This window comes from Vitis riparia, chromosome 4 (genome assembly GCF_004353265.1).
Source record: "Vitis riparia cultivar Riparia Gloire de Montpellier isolate 1030 chromosome 4, EGFV_Vit.rip_1.0, whole genome shotgun sequence".
Lineage (NCBI taxonomy): Eukaryota > Viridiplantae > Streptophyta > Magnoliopsida > Vitales > Vitaceae > Vitis > Vitis riparia.
In genome coordinates, this window is record NC_048434.1 from 17101098 (window position 1) to 17120430 (window position 19333).

General features: G+C 37.2%; 6 protein-coding genes across 6 annotated transcripts; all 6 read right to left on the minus strand.

The window, feature by feature from the left end:
- Positions 1 to 3079: 3079 nt before the first annotated feature.
- LOC117912441 (auxin-responsive protein SAUR23-like) lies at positions 3080 to 3619 on the minus strand. Its single transcript, XM_034827016.1, has one exon. The coding sequence runs from the start codon at positions 3545 to 3547 to the stop codon at positions 3236 to 3238; it is 312 nt and encodes a 103-aa protein (XP_034682907.1). The 5' UTR covers positions 3548 to 3619; the 3' UTR covers positions 3080 to 3235.
- A 1821-nt stretch (positions 3620 to 5440) lies between these two features.
- LOC117912440 (auxin-responsive protein SAUR21-like) lies at positions 5441 to 5973 on the minus strand. Its single transcript, XM_034827015.1, has one exon. The coding sequence runs from the start codon at positions 5880 to 5882 to the stop codon at positions 5571 to 5573; it is 312 nt and encodes a 103-aa protein (XP_034682906.1). The 5' UTR covers positions 5883 to 5973; the 3' UTR covers positions 5441 to 5570.
- A 2970-nt stretch (positions 5974 to 8943) lies between these two features.
- On the minus strand, positions 8944 to 9586 carry LOC117913181 (auxin-responsive protein SAUR21-like). The gene has a single exon (XM_034828137.1). It carries the CDS (start codon positions 9491 to 9493, stop codon positions 9182 to 9184), a length of 312 nt encoding a protein of 103 aa, XP_034684028.1. The 5' UTR covers positions 9494 to 9586; the 3' UTR covers positions 8944 to 9181.
- A 3212-nt stretch (positions 9587 to 12798) lies between these two features.
- LOC117913371 (auxin-responsive protein SAUR21-like) lies at positions 12799 to 13397 on the minus strand. Its single transcript, XM_034828327.1, has one exon. It carries the CDS (start codon positions 13270 to 13272, stop codon positions 12979 to 12981), a length of 294 nt encoding a protein of 97 aa, XP_034684218.1. The 5' UTR covers positions 13273 to 13397; the 3' UTR covers positions 12799 to 12978.
- Positions 13398 to 14638: 1241 nt separating this feature from the next.
- On the minus strand, positions 14639 to 15684 carry LOC117912711 (auxin-responsive protein SAUR21-like). The gene has a single exon (XM_034827395.1). It carries the CDS (start codon positions 15556 to 15558, stop codon positions 15265 to 15267), a length of 294 nt encoding a protein of 97 aa, XP_034683286.1. The 5' UTR covers positions 15559 to 15684; the 3' UTR covers positions 14639 to 15264.
- A 2576-nt stretch (positions 15685 to 18260) lies between these two features.
- LOC117912712 (auxin-induced protein 15A-like) lies at positions 18261 to 18976 on the minus strand. Its single transcript, XM_034827398.1, has one exon. The coding sequence runs from the start codon at positions 18817 to 18819 to the stop codon at positions 18544 to 18546; it is 276 nt and encodes a 91-aa protein (XP_034683289.1). The 5' UTR covers positions 18820 to 18976; the 3' UTR covers positions 18261 to 18543.
- Between the last annotated feature and the right edge of the window lie 357 nt (positions 18977 to 19333).

A 19333-nucleotide genomic window follows, 5' to 3' on the forward strand; every position in this document is an offset into this window, starting at 1 on the left:
AAGTTGTTATCCATGTAAAATCTTATGGCCCTATTGCTACAAATAGTTGAAAACAGACCTCTCCCTTGTGCTGGAAAACGAAAAGAAACAAATCCATGAGAAGGTGATAAGATTTACAGAGGGCCATAAAAGCTTTGATAGCAGACAGACTGATATAATGACACTGTTTTTCAACAAACCAGTGAGAGACATGAGTAGGTCTTGTGTCACTATCTAAGTATAAGATTGAAGTTGCACTAGGACTACACAAGGATGCTAACTCCCAGCATAATGTTCTAACAAGATACTAACCAAACCCAAAAATGCAGACACCTTGCACACATAATGCAGTAGCCAATCAAGTGTGAAGAAACATCATGTTAGTTAAAATGCATTGTAATGTTGTGATTCTAAGCAGTTCTTGAAAGTGAAAATGTGATAATTTCAAAACTCTAGCTTACAGTTTAAGTATTTATCAGATCAAGGACTCAAACAATAGGCTTTGAGCACTTGGAAATTTGGAAATCACATGCAGCCAAGCGTTCAAACAGTAAATGCTATGAGCCGACCTAGAGTTCTAAATCAACGTGAGTTAAGGAAGGTTTGAAACGCCAAATATTGAACTAAAAGTTCTTAACTACCATCCTGAATTATTGATCTGGGTGAGTATCAATGGGCTTATTCTGTCATGCTGGAAGCCACAAGTACTCAAGTCTATGCAACTGGAAAGAAGTAGGAGAAAAGAAAGTATATTGATCTTATAGCTCTGCCATTTATGTACATCAAGGAAATCATTTACAAGGGTCAAAATTGGAGATAGTGGGCTTGAGTTCTAACTGTCTACTCTTCTTCCTCTCAAGATGGATGTAATCGAGAAGTGATATCTATGAAAGCATCTTCATTGCAGGGGATTGTGACACCACCCATTGGATGATTGAAGCCAAGTTCTTCCTCAGCATGACTCAATAATTTCTGGAATGAAGGATTGTTCAGGTTAGATAATGGAACCACAAATCGCTTCCTTTAGACTTCTCCAACATAAACTGCAAAATGGCCTTTTGGCACCTCTGATGCTTCTGTTGAGATAGATGATTGACTTCTCGTAAAAAGAGAATGCAATTTGAGAATCTGCTTGGCCTGACCAATTGAGGGAAAACGAATACCCATGGCCTTCTATGGAACGAAGCTAGGAAAAGGATCTTAAATGGATCAAATGAGTTTTATGTAGAACAGGAATTGAAACTTGGAACACTTGAAATGGACATGTAGGATGACTTAGTTGTCTATGTATTTATAGAGAATGAACTGCTTATCTTCTGATGCTTTCATGGTTGGGGGAAATGGTAGTAGGGCACTTGAAGGGCCTCCCTCATCAAGAATCACTTGGTCAGTATGGTGCTTCTGGCCCACATGTTCCACTTCATTATCGCTCTAGTAGCCAGGGCTGGCATGGCTGTGAGTAATTGTAGACAAGCGACTAGCATTTGGGCTAGAAAAAATGGGAAAGACAAAATCATGTGATGATGTTGGTACTGATAATGCAATGTAAAATCATAAGATTCTAAGACATGGCTATAAAGTTGTTTCAACTCATCATAGAATTCATAATTTTCTGCATTTCTAAAAATGATTACAGTAGGTAGAAGATGTGAGGATATGAGTGTTGCTTGAACATTAGTAGATTTTCTGTAACTATTTCAATATAAGATTGCATTAGGCCTAAAAAAAACATACAATTTTCCAGCCTATATTTAAAAAAAAAAACACTTAGCCAAAGTTGAACAGTCTTTAGGGAAGTAGATTGTATTTTTGGTTTGAACAGTTTTTTCAAGCTTCGTCTTAGGAAATGGGTATATCACAAGGTCCTCTTATAATTCTCTACTGTTCCCAGATGTCAATGTTCTACAACTTTGTAACTCTAGCTTGTACTTTATATGCTTTCAATGTGCAGAGGTATCAGCCTGAGAACTTAAATCCCATGAATTGGCTTAGTATATTGTGGTTTCATCATTCATATACCACAACCAGATAGTTCAATAGTCACTTTGAGTGGAGGGCATCAGTAAACATTGCCTAAATCATCTTGCATGAGGATCAATTTTCTGAACTTCAGATTTCTCTTAATACCTGCTATATTTCGTCAAATTTTCCACTCTAAAGTCCTGCTGTTTAATATTGCATTTGAAAGCCTAGATGACATATTACTTATAGCTTACATCCTTACCAAGAAACTGGTGGTAAAACCCTCACTAATGGTTATTTAGGATCATTATGCTTGATCCCAGAGTTGTATGAATCTGTGTTGTTGCTTCCCAAGGACGATAATGGGAGTTTCTGTCTACAACAATAGTACTATAAGAAGATTCTCTAAGGAACTTACTCTTAAGGAACCTATATTGTTGAAGTGGTTCTTCAAGTAGACCTGATCCAAGACTTGATCTTGTACCATTATCTCAATATAAGATTGTTTTAGGCCTATGGAAGGATATCAATTCTGACCCTCAGATGTGTAAAACCCACCTAAATCAATTTAGCCCATAATGGGTCCTAACAGTAGATTGTTGGAATGCAAGTTACAGTCCACACTTCAAGCCTTAACACAATATATTGATTCTTAAGAGGCTGCAATGGTGGAGTGAGATCAATGATTAGATAATTAGAACGAAGACAAGTCGATACAATCAAACCTTTGAGCAGTTGTATTATGGATCAAACAATGGAATTATGTAACAGGATCATGGTATTCAACAGCTATTTTTGTATTTTTTAATTTCTTGGATATCTGCTGACTCTTTACCATCTTATCCACTTATATGAGTTCACAAAGGGTCTGATTGCCTCAATGCTAATTGGTAAATCTGATGACAATGCTTAAATATCAGGTTTGCAGGATTCAAGACACTCTGTATGCATCTCCTTAACAGTATTATTTCTCGTCCCTAGGTACAAATCAGTAAAGGATCAAGATACAGCTTGAGACAGATCTTGGGGACTTGCAATTTGAAAGAGATTAACAGTATTATTTCTCGTCCCTACATACAACTCAGTAAAGGATCAAGATACAGCTTGAAACAGATCTTGGGGACTTGCAATTTGAAAGTGAGTTGAAAAGAAGTATATTGATCTCACAATGAAATATAAATTTCTTATCCCTCTGTCAATTTATGTACATCAAAGGAATGATATAAATGAGTCAAAATTGGAGAAAATGGACTTAAGGTGCCGACTATTTCCTAACTCTTAACTCTTCCTTCTCTCATAATGAATGTAGCCGAGAAGCGATATCAATGAAAGCATCTTCATTGCATGGGATTGTGACACCACCCATTGGATGATTGAAGCCAAATTCTTCCTCAGCATGGCTCAATAATTTCTGGAATGAAGGATTGTTCAAGTAAGATATTGGAACCACAAATCTCTTCTTCTCTGCTTCTCCAACATAAACTGCAAAGTGGCCTTTTGGCACTTCTGCTGTTGTCGCTAATATAGATGATTGACTTCTAGTAAGAAGAGATTGCAGTTTGAGGATTTGCCTGGCATGAACCATAGAGGGCAAACGGAAACCCATGGCCTTCTTTGAAATGGATCTAATGAGCTTAAAGTAGAACAAGGATTGAAACTTCAAATACTTGAACTGGATGTGGAGGGAAGCTTTGAGTTGAAGGGATGATTTGGTAGTCTTTGTATTTATAGACAAGGAATCTGGTACTTCCCAATGCTTTCAGATCTAGTGTGTGGTGACTATAGTAAAGAGGGAATGGCAGTTGGGTGTATACAGGACCTAGCTGATGAACCACCACATGATCTTGCCTCTCTGTTTGTCTCCCATCCACCCCCAGCCCATGCTGCATCAGCCCCACATGTTCCTATTGACTTCTTATCAATATGTTAGCTTCTCTATATACGAGTAATTACAGTAAAACAACCACCTTGTGCTAGAAAAGGAAGAGAAACAAATCCAAGTGATGGTGTTGGGTACTGATAATGCAATCTTAAGGCAAGATTTTCGACAAAAGCTATAAAAGCTGTCTGGACTGGTCATGAAGTACTCATAGTTTATGCATTTCTACAAATGATTGCAGTTGCCAGAAGATAGGATGACTGGACTTTTTCTTCATACAACTGAGTAGGTTTATTGTCTCTTACATGAGATTCTACCAGACCTATAAACCGAGAATCATTCCCAGCCTAATGTTCAAACTTAACCAGCCGAGGAATCCTCTTCCAGACATCACACATTAAGGAACATAAGTCACAATGTTCTAATTGTTTTGGCAGAGACGATCACATTGTTCTTGTCAGCTTGAGGACTTAAAAACTAGGTTTAAGGCCCTTTGATGTCTAGGCAGCGGGCACAAGTGCTGGTAATCTGAACAGAAAATGCTACCGGTAGACATGTTGTTGGCTGATTTTTATCATTCATTCAGGCTATCACAATATCAGAGAGCATTGATACATCAGAACCAGCTATTTCAATAAGCACGATGAGTGGAGGGCATCAGTGAAGAAGAACTGACTATGAGCATAGAAATATTGGGGATCTTTATGCTTGACCTAAGACCATAGTGTCTAGAAGTGCAGAAAATAATTGCTGTCAAAGTTTCCCCTTACCAAGTACCATGGTAAAGCAACAGAAACAAGAGTTTCTTCCATAGATCATTGCCTTGGAGCATGGAAGTATTTGTAACATGCCTGAATACAAGCTCCTGAATTGAAAACGGTTTAATATCATGATTTGCAGCATGTTCCTATCTGTTAATACTCGTTTCTCATCCTTTCTTACATTGTCCAAAAAGTTCATACTACAATTCTGACAAGCCAATCAGTGATAGGGTGAATATCAGTGTAGATAAAATCATCATACTGAATAGTACAACTCGTTTCTTCAATATGAAAGAGATAAGAAACAATAAGGTCTATTGATCTTTCAATTGAAGATGATTTTAATCACTCTGCCCATATATGTACATTAGCATCTATCCATTATCAGAACAACCATCAACCTGGTAACTAGAGGAAAAGTCCCACTTATAGTCACGACACCTTATCAAAATTGAAGATCAAAATTGATTTTTGCTATAGAACTATTCAGTATCTTTATCCCTTAACAAGTCTTGGAATAAGGCATGATTCAGGTAGGATATGGAAAAAGTAACCCTTTTGGAACACCTGCTGTTGTTGCTGATTGACAAGGCGAATTTCTTGGAAGAGACAGGGGTCAAAGACAATCTCAAGTGGTGGTATAGAGTGAGCACTAGGAGGTTTAACACTACAAGAGTATAAAGATTTTCAGCATGCAAGATTTTTATGTTTGCATCTCATCCACAGGCAGATTGCAGTTAAGAAGTTCAGGATACAGTTCCCGGACAAATGTTGGTGAATTTCAGTGTATACATAATTGGCATATTGAACAGTATAAACACTCAAGTTTCTGCAATTTGAAAAAGGTAGGAGAATAATCTCAATGAAATATGAATTTTGTATCCCTCTGCCAATTTATGTACATCTATGAAATCATTTACATGGGTCAAAATTAGAGACAGCAGACTTGATGTGCCAACTATTTTCCCAACACTCTGCAACTTCTTCTCTCAGGATGAATTTAGACGAGAAGTTAGATCAATGAAAGATTCTTCCTTGCATGGGATTGTGACTCCACCCATTGGATGATTGAAGCCGAATTCTTCCTCAGCATGGCTCAACAATTTCTGGAATGAAGGATTGTTCAAGTAAGATATCGGAACCACAAATCGCTTCTTTTCAGCTTCTCCAACATAAACTGCAAAGTGGCCTTTTGGCACTTCAACTGTTGTTGATGATATAGATAGCTGACTTCTGGTAAGAAGAGATTGCAGTTTGAGGATCTGCTTGGCATGAAGAATTGAAGGCATACGGAAACCCATCTCCTTCTTTGGAATGAAATTAGGGAAATGATCTTGAATGAATCTAATGAGCTTAATGTAGAACAAGAAAGGAAACTTGGAACACTTGAACTGGATGTGAGGGTTGGTTCAGTTGTCTATGTATTTATACAGAAAGAATCCCTTATTTTCCAAGCTTTCGTGATTGGAGGAAATGGTAGTTGGGGAAATGAAGGCCCTTCCTCATCAAGGGTCACATGGTTTTGCCTCCCTTTCCCTATCTCTCTGTATCTTTCACTTCCACCACCAGCCTAATTAGGTGTATCAGCCCCACATGTGCCTTCAAAGTTGTTATCCATGTAAAACATTTTGGCCCTATTGCTACAAATAGTTGGAAACAGACCTCTCCCTTGTGCTGGAAAACGAAAAAGAAATAAATCCATGAGAAGGTGATAAGATTAACAGACAGCCATAAAAGCTTTAGATAGAAGATAGACTGATCTAATGACACTGTTTTTCAACAAACCGGTGAGAGACATGAGTAGGTCTCGTGTCCCTATTCAAGTATAAGATAGAAGTTGCACTAGGTCTACACAAGGATACTAACTCCCAGCATAATGTTCTAACAAGATACTAACCAAACCCGAAAAATGCAGACACCTTGCACACATAATGTAGTAGCCAATCTAGTGTGAAGAAACATCATGTTAGTTAAAGTATATTGTAATGTGTGATTCTAAGCTGCTCTTGAAAGCGAAAATGTTATAATTTCAAAACTCTAGCTTGCATTTTAAGTATTTATCAGCTTAAGGACTTAAAAAAATAAGGCTTTCAGCACTTGGAAATTTGGAAATCACATGCAGCCAAGCATTCAAACAGTAAATGCTATGAACTAACCTAGAGTTCTAAATCAACGCGAGTTCAGGAATGTCTGAAACACCAGATATAAGACGCTTTTTCAAGGATCAAGGCATACAAGTGCGAAAATACTGAAGATAGCAATGTAGTAGGTAAATCAAAATCTGTGATAGGTGACAAAGCTTTAATATTTGGATTTCTAGGATGTAAGATATTATGATCCTATCAATTAATTCTCATCTCTCATCTCTCTGTAGATTGAAGGGAAGAGAATGTATATTGATAGCAAACACTACAACTATTCAACTTTATGCCATCAAGTGAGTTGGACAAATGATGGTGTATTGATCTTCCAATTGAAGAAAGATCACACAAGTTAAATGTAATTGCCAGAGTTACATGCTGATAACCAAATGAGATGACAGTGCTTATTATCGAGTTTGGAGAGATGTAATATATGTATACCAATCATCTTTTTCTGATTATGCATCCAGGAGAAAAATTGAATTAAAAGTTCTTAACTAACATCCTGAATTATTGATCTGGGTGATTATCAATGGACATATACTATCATGCTGGAAGCCACAAGTACTCAAATCCATGCAATTGGAAAGAAGTAGGAGAAAGGAAAGTATATTGATCTTATAGCTCTGCCAATTATGTACATCAATGAAATCATTTACAAGGTTCAAAATTGGAGATAGTGGGCTTGAGGTCTAACTCTCTACCCTTCTTCCTCTTATGATGAATGTAATCAAGAAGTGATATCTATGAAAGCATCTTCATTGCAGAGGATTGTGACACCACTCATTGGATGATTGAAGCCAAATTCTTCCTCAGCATGACTCAATCATTTCAGGAATGAAAGATTGTTCTGGTAAGATATTGGAACTACAAATCGCTTCCTTTGAGCTTCTCCAACATAAACTGCAAAGTGGCCTTTCGGCACCTCTGATGCTTCTGTTGATATAAACAATTGATTTCTAGAAAGAAGAGGATGCACTTTGAGAATCTGCTTGGCCTGAACAATTGAGGGGAGACGAATACCCATGGCCTTCTTTGGAATGAAGCTAGGAAAAGGATCTTGAATAGATCCAATGAGTTTTATGTAGAACAAGAATTGAACCTTGGAACACTTGAACTGGACATGAAGGGTGATTCAGTTGTCTATGTATTTATAGAGAAAGAAATGCCTTTTTTCTGATGCTTCCATGGTTGGAGGAAATGGTAGCAAGGTACTTGAAGGGCCTCCCTCATCAAGAATCACATGTTGAGTACGGTGCTTCTACCCCACATGTTCCACTTCATTATCCCTATAGTAGCCAGAACGGCCATGGCTATGAGTAATTGCAGACAGGCGACTAGCTTTTGGGCTAGAAAAAAATGGGAAAGACAAACTCATGTGATGGTGTCAGTACTGATAATGCAATGTAAAGTCATAAGATTCTAAGACACAGCTATAAAGTTGTCTCAACTCATCATAGTTCATAATTTTCAGCATTTCTAAAAATGATTACAGTAGGTAGAAGACATGATGATACGGGTTGAAATAAACATCATTTGTAGATCAACAAAAAGATTTTCATGAGTCAAAATTGGAGATAAAAAATTTTTGAGGGGGCCAAATATTTCGCTAACTCTTTTCTTCCTTCTTTCATGATGCACGTAGTCAAGAAGGGAGATCAATGAAAGCTTCTTCCTCACAACCCAACTTAAAGAGTCTTGGAATAAGAGATGATTCAAGTAGGATATTGGAACAACAAATTGTTTCATCTGGGACAGTGCCCCTTTAGGACATCTGCTGTTGTTGCTGATTGACCTGGTGGATTTCTAGTAACAAGAGATTGGCGTTTGAGAATTTGCTTGGCATGAAGAGCCATGAGGGCAAGCCAATACTTATGACTATCAGCTGAAGCAGAGGTAAAAGGTTTAATATATAGAACAAGAACTGAGATCTTCACTAGAGGAGAGATTTAGATCAAGTGATAAGATGACAAGATAGAAGTTAGACTCATGTGGTGTTTCTTTGTTCAAACCTGAGGCATGAGTTGATCCAGTTACAACCATAGAAGTTGTAACACGTACCTAAATCAATTTACCTTATATGTTCATACTAACTGTAGATAGCCAGTACATTTGATGATAATGCTTTAATATCAAGATCCGCTGGATGCAAGGCATTATATTTGTATCTGTTAAAGAATTGTTTCTCATCCAATGGTTTAGAAAGTTCAAGGTAAGTTCTGATACAGGTCTTGGTGAATCTTAGTATATACATAATGCTCAGATGAGCAAGTACAAGTATTCAAGTTTCTGCAATTAGAGATGGGAGAAAATAAAGTATATTGATCTCTCAATAGATAATAAATTTATTATCCCTCTTTCAATTTATGCACATCAATGAAATGATTTACATGAGTCAAAATTGGAGAAGGTGGAGCTAAAGGGCTGGCTATTTCCCTAGCTCTCAACTCTTCCATCACTCATATTGAATTTAGCTGAGAAGTGAGATGAATGAAAGCATCTTCCTTGCATGGGATTGTGACACCACCCATTGGATGATTGAAGCCGAATTCTTCCTCAGCACAACTCAACAATTTCTGGAATGAAGGATTGTTCAGGTAAGATATTGGAAGCACAAATCGCTTCTTTTGAGCTTCTCCAACATAAACTGCAAAGTGGCCTTTTGGCACCTCTGCTGTTGTTGCTGATATAGATAGCTGACTTCTGGTAAGAAGAGATTGCAGTTTGAGGATCTTCTTAGCTTGAATAATTGAGGGCAAACGGAAACCCATGGCCTTCTCTGAAATGAACCTAGGACAATGATTTTGAATGGATCTAATGAGCTTGATGTCAAGGGTTGAAGCTTGGAATACTTCAACTGGAAGTGGGGAAAACTTTTGAGTTGAGGTGATCTGGCAGTCTTTGTATTTATAGATAAGGAATTCGGTATTTCCCAATGCTTTCTAATAGAGTGTGTGGTGACCATAGACAGAAGAAATTGCGGTTGGGTGTACGAATAGCCTACCCCATGGGGTATCACATGGTCTTGCCCTCTGTGTGTCTCTCACCCTCCCCCAGCCTATGGTGCATCAGCCCCACATTTTCCTTTCAATTCATTATTGACATAGTAGCCAAGGGCTGCTCTGGAAACAAGTAATTGCAGACAGGCACCTACCATGTGCTAGAAAGGGAAGAGAAACAGATTCATGTGATGGTGTCAGTAGTGATATGCAAATGAGAAGGTCATACCATTTTAGACACAGTTCAAAAAGCTGTCTCAAGTCTCATAGAACATTCAGTTTTCTTCATTTATACAAATGATCAAAGTAGATAGGATGTAGAATGATGTGATCATACTGTTTCTTCAAACCATATGTAGATCTTGTGTCACTATCTCAACTAAGACTGCATTGAGGCCTATAAAAGGATACTGATTTCCAGCCTATGTTTCTAAATCCTACCAGCCAAACTAGAAGATTTAGATTACTGCTTGTGTTGCACACTTGACAAAGTACCCATCACCCAATTCATTGAGAAGGATGGTTTTCTAAGTTGGTCATATTGTTTTGACTCGTACTCAAGCAGCAGAAGCTGTCTGCTGCCAAGCTCCAAGTTGGGGAATGTAATCACTAGCTTCTGAATTGTTTACAGGCAGAGGTCCTCTCATGATTCTTAGCAGTTTCCTAATATCAGAACCAGATAGTTCAGTGCAGAGCATTGGCGATCATTAACTAAATCATATCCTGTGAGGATTGATTTTTGGTACTGAGGAACTCTTTTTTGCATTCTCATATGTTGGAATCTGACTCATGTCGTCCAATGCTTTCACTTTCAGCTGCTGAATGTTGTGCTTTGTGAACAAATAGACATTTCCCATGACACTTTTGAGGTAAAGACTTTTGATTTATCCATCTTAATAATAGCCATTAAGGGTAAAATCCTCACCTATGGTTATCTGAACATTATGATTGAAGAACAACATTATAGAACTGTTCAGGATCTTCATGCTTGATCAAAGAGTTGTGAAGGGCACAGGAGACTATAGCATCTAAAATTGCAGAAGATGTCTTGTTGTCAACATTTTTCCTTGTTAAACGACCATGGTGAAGCATCAGAGATGAGAACTTTTTCCTAGGATCAAGATTTGCAGGATGCAAGGTATTACTTTCCCATCTGTTAATTTCCTTCTCCCATCCCTTTGTTCATCACAGTCAAAGAGCTCACAAATTACAAATCTGAGGGTGATCATGCACAGCATAATGAAGAGTACAACTCTTATTCTGCTATTTGAAAGAAATAATAGAAAGGAATATATTTACGTTTCAATTGAAGATGAATTTAATCACACTGCAAGTTATGTATATGAATGAAAGAATTTACATGAGTTCAAATTTGAAGATAGAAAACGTAGAGGGAAGCAACTATTTTGTTAACTCTTTGGTATCCCTACTCTCAGAATGCATGTAGTCGAGAAGTAAGATCATTGAAAGCATCTTCCTTGCATGGGATTATCAGGCCATCCATTGGGCAATTGAAGCCAAATTCCTCCTTAACGCAACTTAAGAACTCTTGGAATAAGGAATGATTCAAGTAGGACACTGAAAACGATCATTTCCTTTTCTGGATGTCACCAATTTAAACTGCAAAGAGCCTCTTTGGAACATCTGCTGTTCTTTCTGATTGACTTGGTGAGCTTCTGGTAAGAGACTGGAGTTTAAGAATTTGCTTGGCATGAAGAGCCATTGAGGACAAGAGAATACCCATGACTATCAGCTGAAGCAGAGACACAAGGTAATCTCAAGTGCTTTAGGATGGAATAAGAACCAAGAACATTAACACTAGAGGAGCATGAGGGGGGAAAATTGGAGCTGGAGGCTAATGCAGTCAGTCTTATGCATTTATAGAAATAATACTGCCATGTCTTCAGAAAATTTTCAGATAGTGCGTGGTGATTGGAAACTGTGCTCATCAAGTTGACCATTGGGCCAGGGACCTAGCTCTTCAACAATCACATGGACTCCCTGTGAGACAGAGCAATCTCTCCACCTACGATGCATTGCCCAACCTGCTTGAAATAATTGTCCAAACCACTTCACCTTGAGCTGATATGACCATGGACTTGAAAACTACCAAGCCAAACTATGTGACATTGCTAATGTACAGATAAATTCATGGTGATATCATCACAAGCTCAGACCTACCACTAAATCTAAAGGATATTCGGTACTGCAAAACCTTCAACATGGACCGTCATACATAGTTCCTAACAGAAGCCAGAGGTAATTTTCAATTTGCAAAGACTGTTTTGTTTTCATTTCCTGGTGTCTTGTTGTTCATTATTTCAGTAATCCTGTTTGATTTATATTATTAGTTTGTATCCAGCCCTTTCTACTGTCAAGATCAGCAATTCGGATAATAAGCTCACATTAGAAAGCCTACCATGTGCTCTTCTCAAGAAGATAATCCATGTGGTGTTGTTCATATATCAACAAATACAGTGTGAAAGGTGACCTGAGCTTGGACCTACTTCTCCAGCAGAGTATAGACTTGAGAAAGGGTGTGCATGGCTTTAACCTATGTCAGCTATTTAATCAAAACTGTAAGCAATGGGTGGACTTGTGATGCTAGATCAAATCTTCAATTTGTTTTCTTAGAGAACCCAATGATTTCATCTGCAAATAAAGTAGGAATATAAGGCATTTATCCAGTGCATTAAATATTCAAAGATAATCCAGTAAATGCAGGGGTAGACGGTGGGAATTGGTTCTTATAGACTCTTGGCCACATCTCAAATGTGATGAAGTACTAATCATAGGTTTGAAGGTAAATTTTTCAAGTAACTGGTCCATGATCATAAAATTGTGATTTGCATGTAAGCTGCAGATTGTCGACTTGGCAGAATGCATGCAATCAATAAGATTCCCATTGAATGAAAGTCATGCCAGGGCTCCCTAACTTTGAGTTGTACCAGAGGTCATATAGCAGCATGATTTTGGAAGTCTATGATCGTTCACAATGCTCAATAGTTTTCAAATCCTTTCAAGTCAAGTGCATATGATGTAGGTTTCAGAAACTAGCCAGAGAATGAGCCTGAGAGTCTTGAAGGGAAACTATTTACCATCAGGATCAATTAGGGGATAAAGAACTCCATCTATTGGGGATTGCTCCCAGCATTTACATGGAGAAAAAAATGTACATGTTACAACAACTCCTCTATTCTGAGGTTAAAAAATGGAGAAAAATAAGAAGGATCAAGAGGATTGCTCTTTTTCATCTGTTATGAAGCACTCAATTGAGAAGTAAGATCAATGAAAGTCTCTTCTTTGCAAGGAATTGTTAGACCACCCATAGGATGATTAAATCCAAACTCTTCCTCTGCCTGCTGCAACAAGTCTTGGAATGAAGGATGACTCAAGTAAGATATCGGTACCACAAATCGCTTCTTCTGAATTTCTCCCACATAAACTGCAAAATGCCCTTTTGGAACATCTGACTGACTTCTAATATGAACAGACTGCAGTTTGAGGATTTGCTTGGCATTACTAATCACTGAGGGCAAACGAATACCCATGTTTATCACCGAGGAAGAGGAGGAAATGTAATGAATAGGCTTTTTGAATACAGGACTTATCGACTGATTGTTGAGAGAAGACTTTGGAGTAGGATGATGTATTTGGTCTGTCTATTTACAGGGACGAGATTGCTATATATATCCAATGAGCCAACAAGTCTGGGGTCAGGGTCATGGCAAGTTGGGTCTGAGAGGGCCCCCCTTATCAAGGTTCTCACTGGCTTTGCTCATTTATCTCAATGACACTCTCTGAGTTTTAGTTTTCTCTCCATTCCCCATTTACCCATCAACTGGCCTATATTCTGCAGCAGCCCCACCTATGCTTGGTAGTTATCATCCAATTGACCATTCCAGGCTGCTGTCAAGGATGACTCTTCAGACTATGACCTTACACTGGATCTTATGAGCAGCAGATGCATGTGGCATGTTGGATATAGACAAATGCAGTGAACAAGATGATACAAGTTGGACCTACACAGCTCAAACCAGAAAAGAAACCAAACCGAGTCCCACAACCAAGCACAGATCAACTAGATGATGCTTTATCTTAATCGTCTTTCAGACCATACATGTTCATACAGTCTGATGATGTATAGCAGAGGACTGACTGGTCCATCGGTCAACCATTGTCTAGCATAAGTGTATAGCCACATCGATCCAGAAAACATGAATATACCAAGGCAACAACTTGTACCAACATTACCATATATCTTCCATCTCAGAAAGGATAAAGCCATCAAGAGAATATCCCACCATACAACTGTGAAACCAAGTTCATAAAACTCGTAGATTCTTGAGATAGCTGAAATTTTGATTGGCCTCACAGCATCAATAGTATCATAGTTAGATTCCAGCAATTGCAACATTTTGTATGAGAGACTAAAGGTTTCCTAATCTTATGCCTTCTTTAGATCTAAAGCAACCAGGACTACCACTGGACACCATATTCCAAAGCAGGTGGAAAAGGTCTCATTTCTCTTTCTCCTTGCCAAATGAGTAATAAAAAAAACTAAGAGTCTCCTATATGAAATCACTTGCAGAAGCCATGGCCAACATTTAGGAATTTACGAGAACTGTAGCTAGGGGTCATAGGCTGGTGTTATGATGCGAATGAGATCATTTAGGAAACCAAAGATTTCTAACTTTGAGCTGTTCCAGAAGTCATAGCAGCAAGATTTTGCAAGTCTATATTGTAGGAAGAGAACCTCAGTAGGGATCGAAGTACGAGCTCAATAGCAGAATAAGGATTTGAGCATATTTTGCTAGTTCAATAGTGTAAGATCAAGGGGTTATGATCTTGATTAGTGGATCGATAAGAAATATTAAGAAGCCATCTGGAATTATTGGATCCTGCAATTTTTCTAAGGAAATTATTGGAAGAGTGTAAAACATTAGACAGGTTACTACGAACACCTTGAAATAATTTTTGATCGACTTACAAGTAGTGTCATAGGATTTTCTCTTACTCTGTTTATTACACCTTGCAGAGCCTGCGGAAGGCTCTCACCCTTTAGATATGAGATGCCAGACACATGGTCCTACATTAAAGCTTAACTGTGATTGCTCTATGTAGTTTGCTTGTGTATGGCAGACCTAAGACCGAATCATGTTTTGACATCATAGGGAGAATCATTGAGAATTTCTCTGAACCACAAAGGTGTTTGACTCAGTCTCCTACACGTTCATGTTGCACACTGTGTTTTGGTGTTCAAATATTTCCAATCAGCAGAAGACTTGTATACAATGCAAACTGATCATAATTTTCAGTTCCCTCAGATACAAGGCCAGAGAATCAGCGTGAGAGTTTTGAAGGAAAACTATTTGTCACCTGGCTCAACTTGGGGAGAAACAACTTCATTTATGGGGATTGAACTTAGCATTTACCATACGGGGGTTTACTACACCTCTATCTTAGAGGGAAAAAAACGAGAAAAAAAAAAAAACAAAAGAAAATCCCAAGAAATATAGTAGAATATCTCTACTTCCCAGCAGTCACAGATGATTCAGTCGAGAAGCAAGATCAACAAAAGTCTCTTCTTTGCAAGGAATTGTAAGACCACCCATTGGATGATCAAATCCAAACTCTTCCTCGGCCTGCTGCAGCAAGTCTTGGAATGAAGGATGATTCAAGTAAGATATTGGTACCACAAATCGCTTCTTCTGAGTATCTCCCACATAAACTGCAAAATGGCCTCTTGGAACATCAGACTGATTTCTAATATGAACAGGCTGCAGCTTGAGGATTTGCATGGCGTTTGTAATCACCGAGGGCAGACAGGTACCCATGAATATCACCAAGGAGGAATGCACAAGAATAGACCTTTTGAGTACAAGATTTATCAACTGATACTAGAAGAAGACTTTGGAGTAGGATGGTGGATGTGGTCTACCTATTTATAAGTACAAGGTAGACATGGTTGTTAAAAACTTATGACACACAAAACAATACAACGATACGATATATTTTTTAATGAAAATCGACACATATCATAATTTATATCTTATTTTAAAATATATCTTACAATACATGATACAATATGCGATATTACGATACAACAATACATATATCTTCAACTATTTTCTATGATTTTTTAGAAAAATAATCTTATTTAAAAAGACTATATTATTGTTGTCAAATGTTACATTAAAAGTCGAGTCAATTTATTTTTACAAAGAATATCAGAAAATTTTCGTTTGAATGATTTGAATGCTGACAATAAAAATGATAGCGATTAGTGAATAAATTTTTTTACTTAATATTAGCTTTTTTTATTTCTTTTTTAGTGGAAAAAGAATGATGACGAACTTGAAAGGCTAGAATTTTGAAGATCACACACACACATATAAGTATCAATCAACAAAACAATAAGTACATAAAACTAATTAGAATTTGGAACTAAAAATTGAATAAATTTATTTTTATGAATTATGTGATAAATCTATATATTAAGATCATATTTTGTCAATTTGAACTTGTCAAAACTCTAATATTCAATGTTTTCGTATGATATAATATAAAAGCCATGGCCATACCCTGGAAACTTCTGAGCAAAAGATCCGGAAACTTTGGACCCAGACAACTCAAACTAAGAAAGGCAAGTACAGACCAACTAAGTGGTGCTTTATCATTGTTTTCTGTCAATCTGCACTTGTTGTTAGTGTCTGATAATGTAGCATAGAGGAGCAGCTGGTCCATGACCATGACATTGTCCACGCGTATAACCTTACTGATCTGGAAAGCATGACTATCCTAACTCAAAAACTTGTCCTAACATCACCTTCTTTCTTTTATTTCTCAGGAGGATAAGACTATTTAGCTAAATGATGATTGCAGCAGCCCCACATGGCTCTTCAAACTATGGCCGTACAATGGAATAATATAAGCCGCAGATGCATTTGATGACAACCTTGGACCTACACACCTCATACCAGAAAGGAGACTGAGAAAGTAAGAAATGCAAGTACAGACCAACTAGCTGATGCTCTACTGTAATTCTTGTCACTCCTTGCATGATGATGTTTCGTAGAGGAGCAGCTGATCCAGGGGTCCAACACTGTCTGGTAGAGAATGTACTACTATACAACTTTCATCAAATTCATAGATTCTTCAACTAGATTGGTTGGTCTCACTACATGGTAGATCCATCATTGCTAACATTGCGTGTGTTTAGTAAATCAACTTGATAACTTAAAGTGACTTAATAACTTAAATTCTTAAATAAATTACATATATTTTATAAAATAACTCAGTGGTATAACTTAAAATAAAAAAACAAAAAGTAATAAGTATAAAAAATTAACTTATTTTTAGATTCATATCTTCATTTTACTTTTTTACCCTTATTTGTCCTAGTTACCTCAACGATTTTCTTTGCTATTCCACTATCTCTACTATTACTCAACCTCTTTTTCCTTATTTATAATTTATGATTATAAATATGTCAATTTGTTGATTTAAAATATGTTTTAAATTAGTTTATCAAACAATCTTAATACTTAAAGTAATAATTAAATAATTAGTTTTAAATTAACAATTTAAGTATAATTTAATTTAAAATCAATTTAAATTATTAAGTAATAAATATTAAATTTTACTAAACACTCCCTATGTAAAGGACTTTCAGTAGCAAGGTTAACAGAAAACAACAATGGAGATTCCCTTATCTCATGCCTTTAGCTATTGGCAAGGGTCTATTTAGCTTGCTTGTGATCAAACCAAATGTGTGATTTTGAGAGTCAAACCAAAACTCCGTGTCAAATAAGTAATCCTAAGAGCTAAGAAGCCGCCTCTATAAAATCAATGGATTAAGGCAATTGACTAAGAGTTTGAAATCCTAAGAGAGTCCATCACTAAGGTTATGTTTGGTTATCAAAAACTATTAAGGAAAGAAAAAAAATATCTAGGAAATAATTTTTTTCACGTTGTATTTTACTATAAAAAAATATCAAAAAAAGTCAAATATAATTAAAAATATACACATTTTCAAATTATTTAATCCTTATATCGAAAAGTTAAAACAAGTGAAATGAGTTTAAAATGATGTATAAAAATAACTTATTAATTTTAAATTTATTTTTTCTTTTCCTTCACTTTTTTTTTTCTTCTATTTTTTCTCTATCTTCTTTTCCTTACATTTTTCTTCAAATTTTCCAGGAACCAAACATACCACAAGGCTTAAGGCTGATATTTTGATGTGCACTGAATCAACAAAAAAACTACATAAATATAATCTTCTAAAGTGAATCTCAGCAGGGAGCCCGACTTTCACTACAACAGCAAGATTTTGTAGAGTCTATGTCACAGCAGAAAAACTATAGGAGGACCAAAGTATGAGCTCCATAGCAGAATATGGAATTGAGCATATTTTGGAAGCTTGACAGTGTAAGATCATAGGGCTTTAATCTTGACTACTAGAATTGATAAGAATCATAAATTTAGAACTTTTTTTAGGTGCCTTGTCGCTTACCGGTGTCTTGTGCCTTAAAGATCATCAAATCAATAATCCTATTTGATTAACAACAAAGGATCAAATCACACTTGACAAATGGACTTGGGTTCACTCCTAATGTACGAATATGCACAAAAAAAGCAAGAGAATCCAGCCATAGATTTCTGAAGGAGAATCAAGTATCATCTGAATCACTAGCCATTTACATGGAGAAAGAATGTATACATGGGTCTGCCATGATTCCTATGCTCTACAAAAGAAAATGGGAAAAGGGCAAAAAGGAAACCCATCAAAATTGCAGGGGATCTCCCTCTTTCATCTGTTATGAGGCACCCAATTGAGTAGTGAGATCAACAAAAGTGTCTTCTTTGCAAGGAAATGTAAGACCTCCCATTGGATGATCAAATCCAAACTCTTCCTCTGCCTGCCTCAACAAGTCTTGGAATGAAGGATGATTCAAGTAAGATACCGGGACAACAAATCGCTTCCTCGTCTCGATATCTCCCACATAAACAGCTAGATGTCCTCTTGGAACATCCCTCTGCAGTTTAAGGATTTGCTTCACATTAGTAATCACTGAGGGCAAACGAATACCCATGTTTATCAGTCAAGAGGAAGGAGATAAAGGATGGGCTTTGAGTAGAGGATCCGAATTAGGATGATAGACTTGGCTTGTGCATTTATAAAGCTGGGATTGCTATATATACCTAATAGAGCCAATGAAGTGTGTGGGGATCAGGACTTGGCAACTTGGGTACGCAAAGAGGGACACCTTACCACTGCAACCAATCTTGTTTCCTTCTCTCTATTCCCTACATATCCCATCTACTACCCCACTTCCCAGCAGCCCCCCACTTGCTTCTTGGAAGTTATCGTCCAATTGTTCACTTGGGCTACCGTCAATGACAACCATTCAAACTATGACCGCACACTGAAAATATCCAAGCAACAAGTCCATGTGATGAGTAGGGGATTGACAAATTCCGTACAGAAGATGATATGAAATTGGGTCCACACGGTTCAAACCATAAAGGAGACAACGAGTGAGAGATGCAAGTACAGCCGGACAAATCGAGATTTTCAGTAACTCCGCACGTATTGCTAGAGTATTA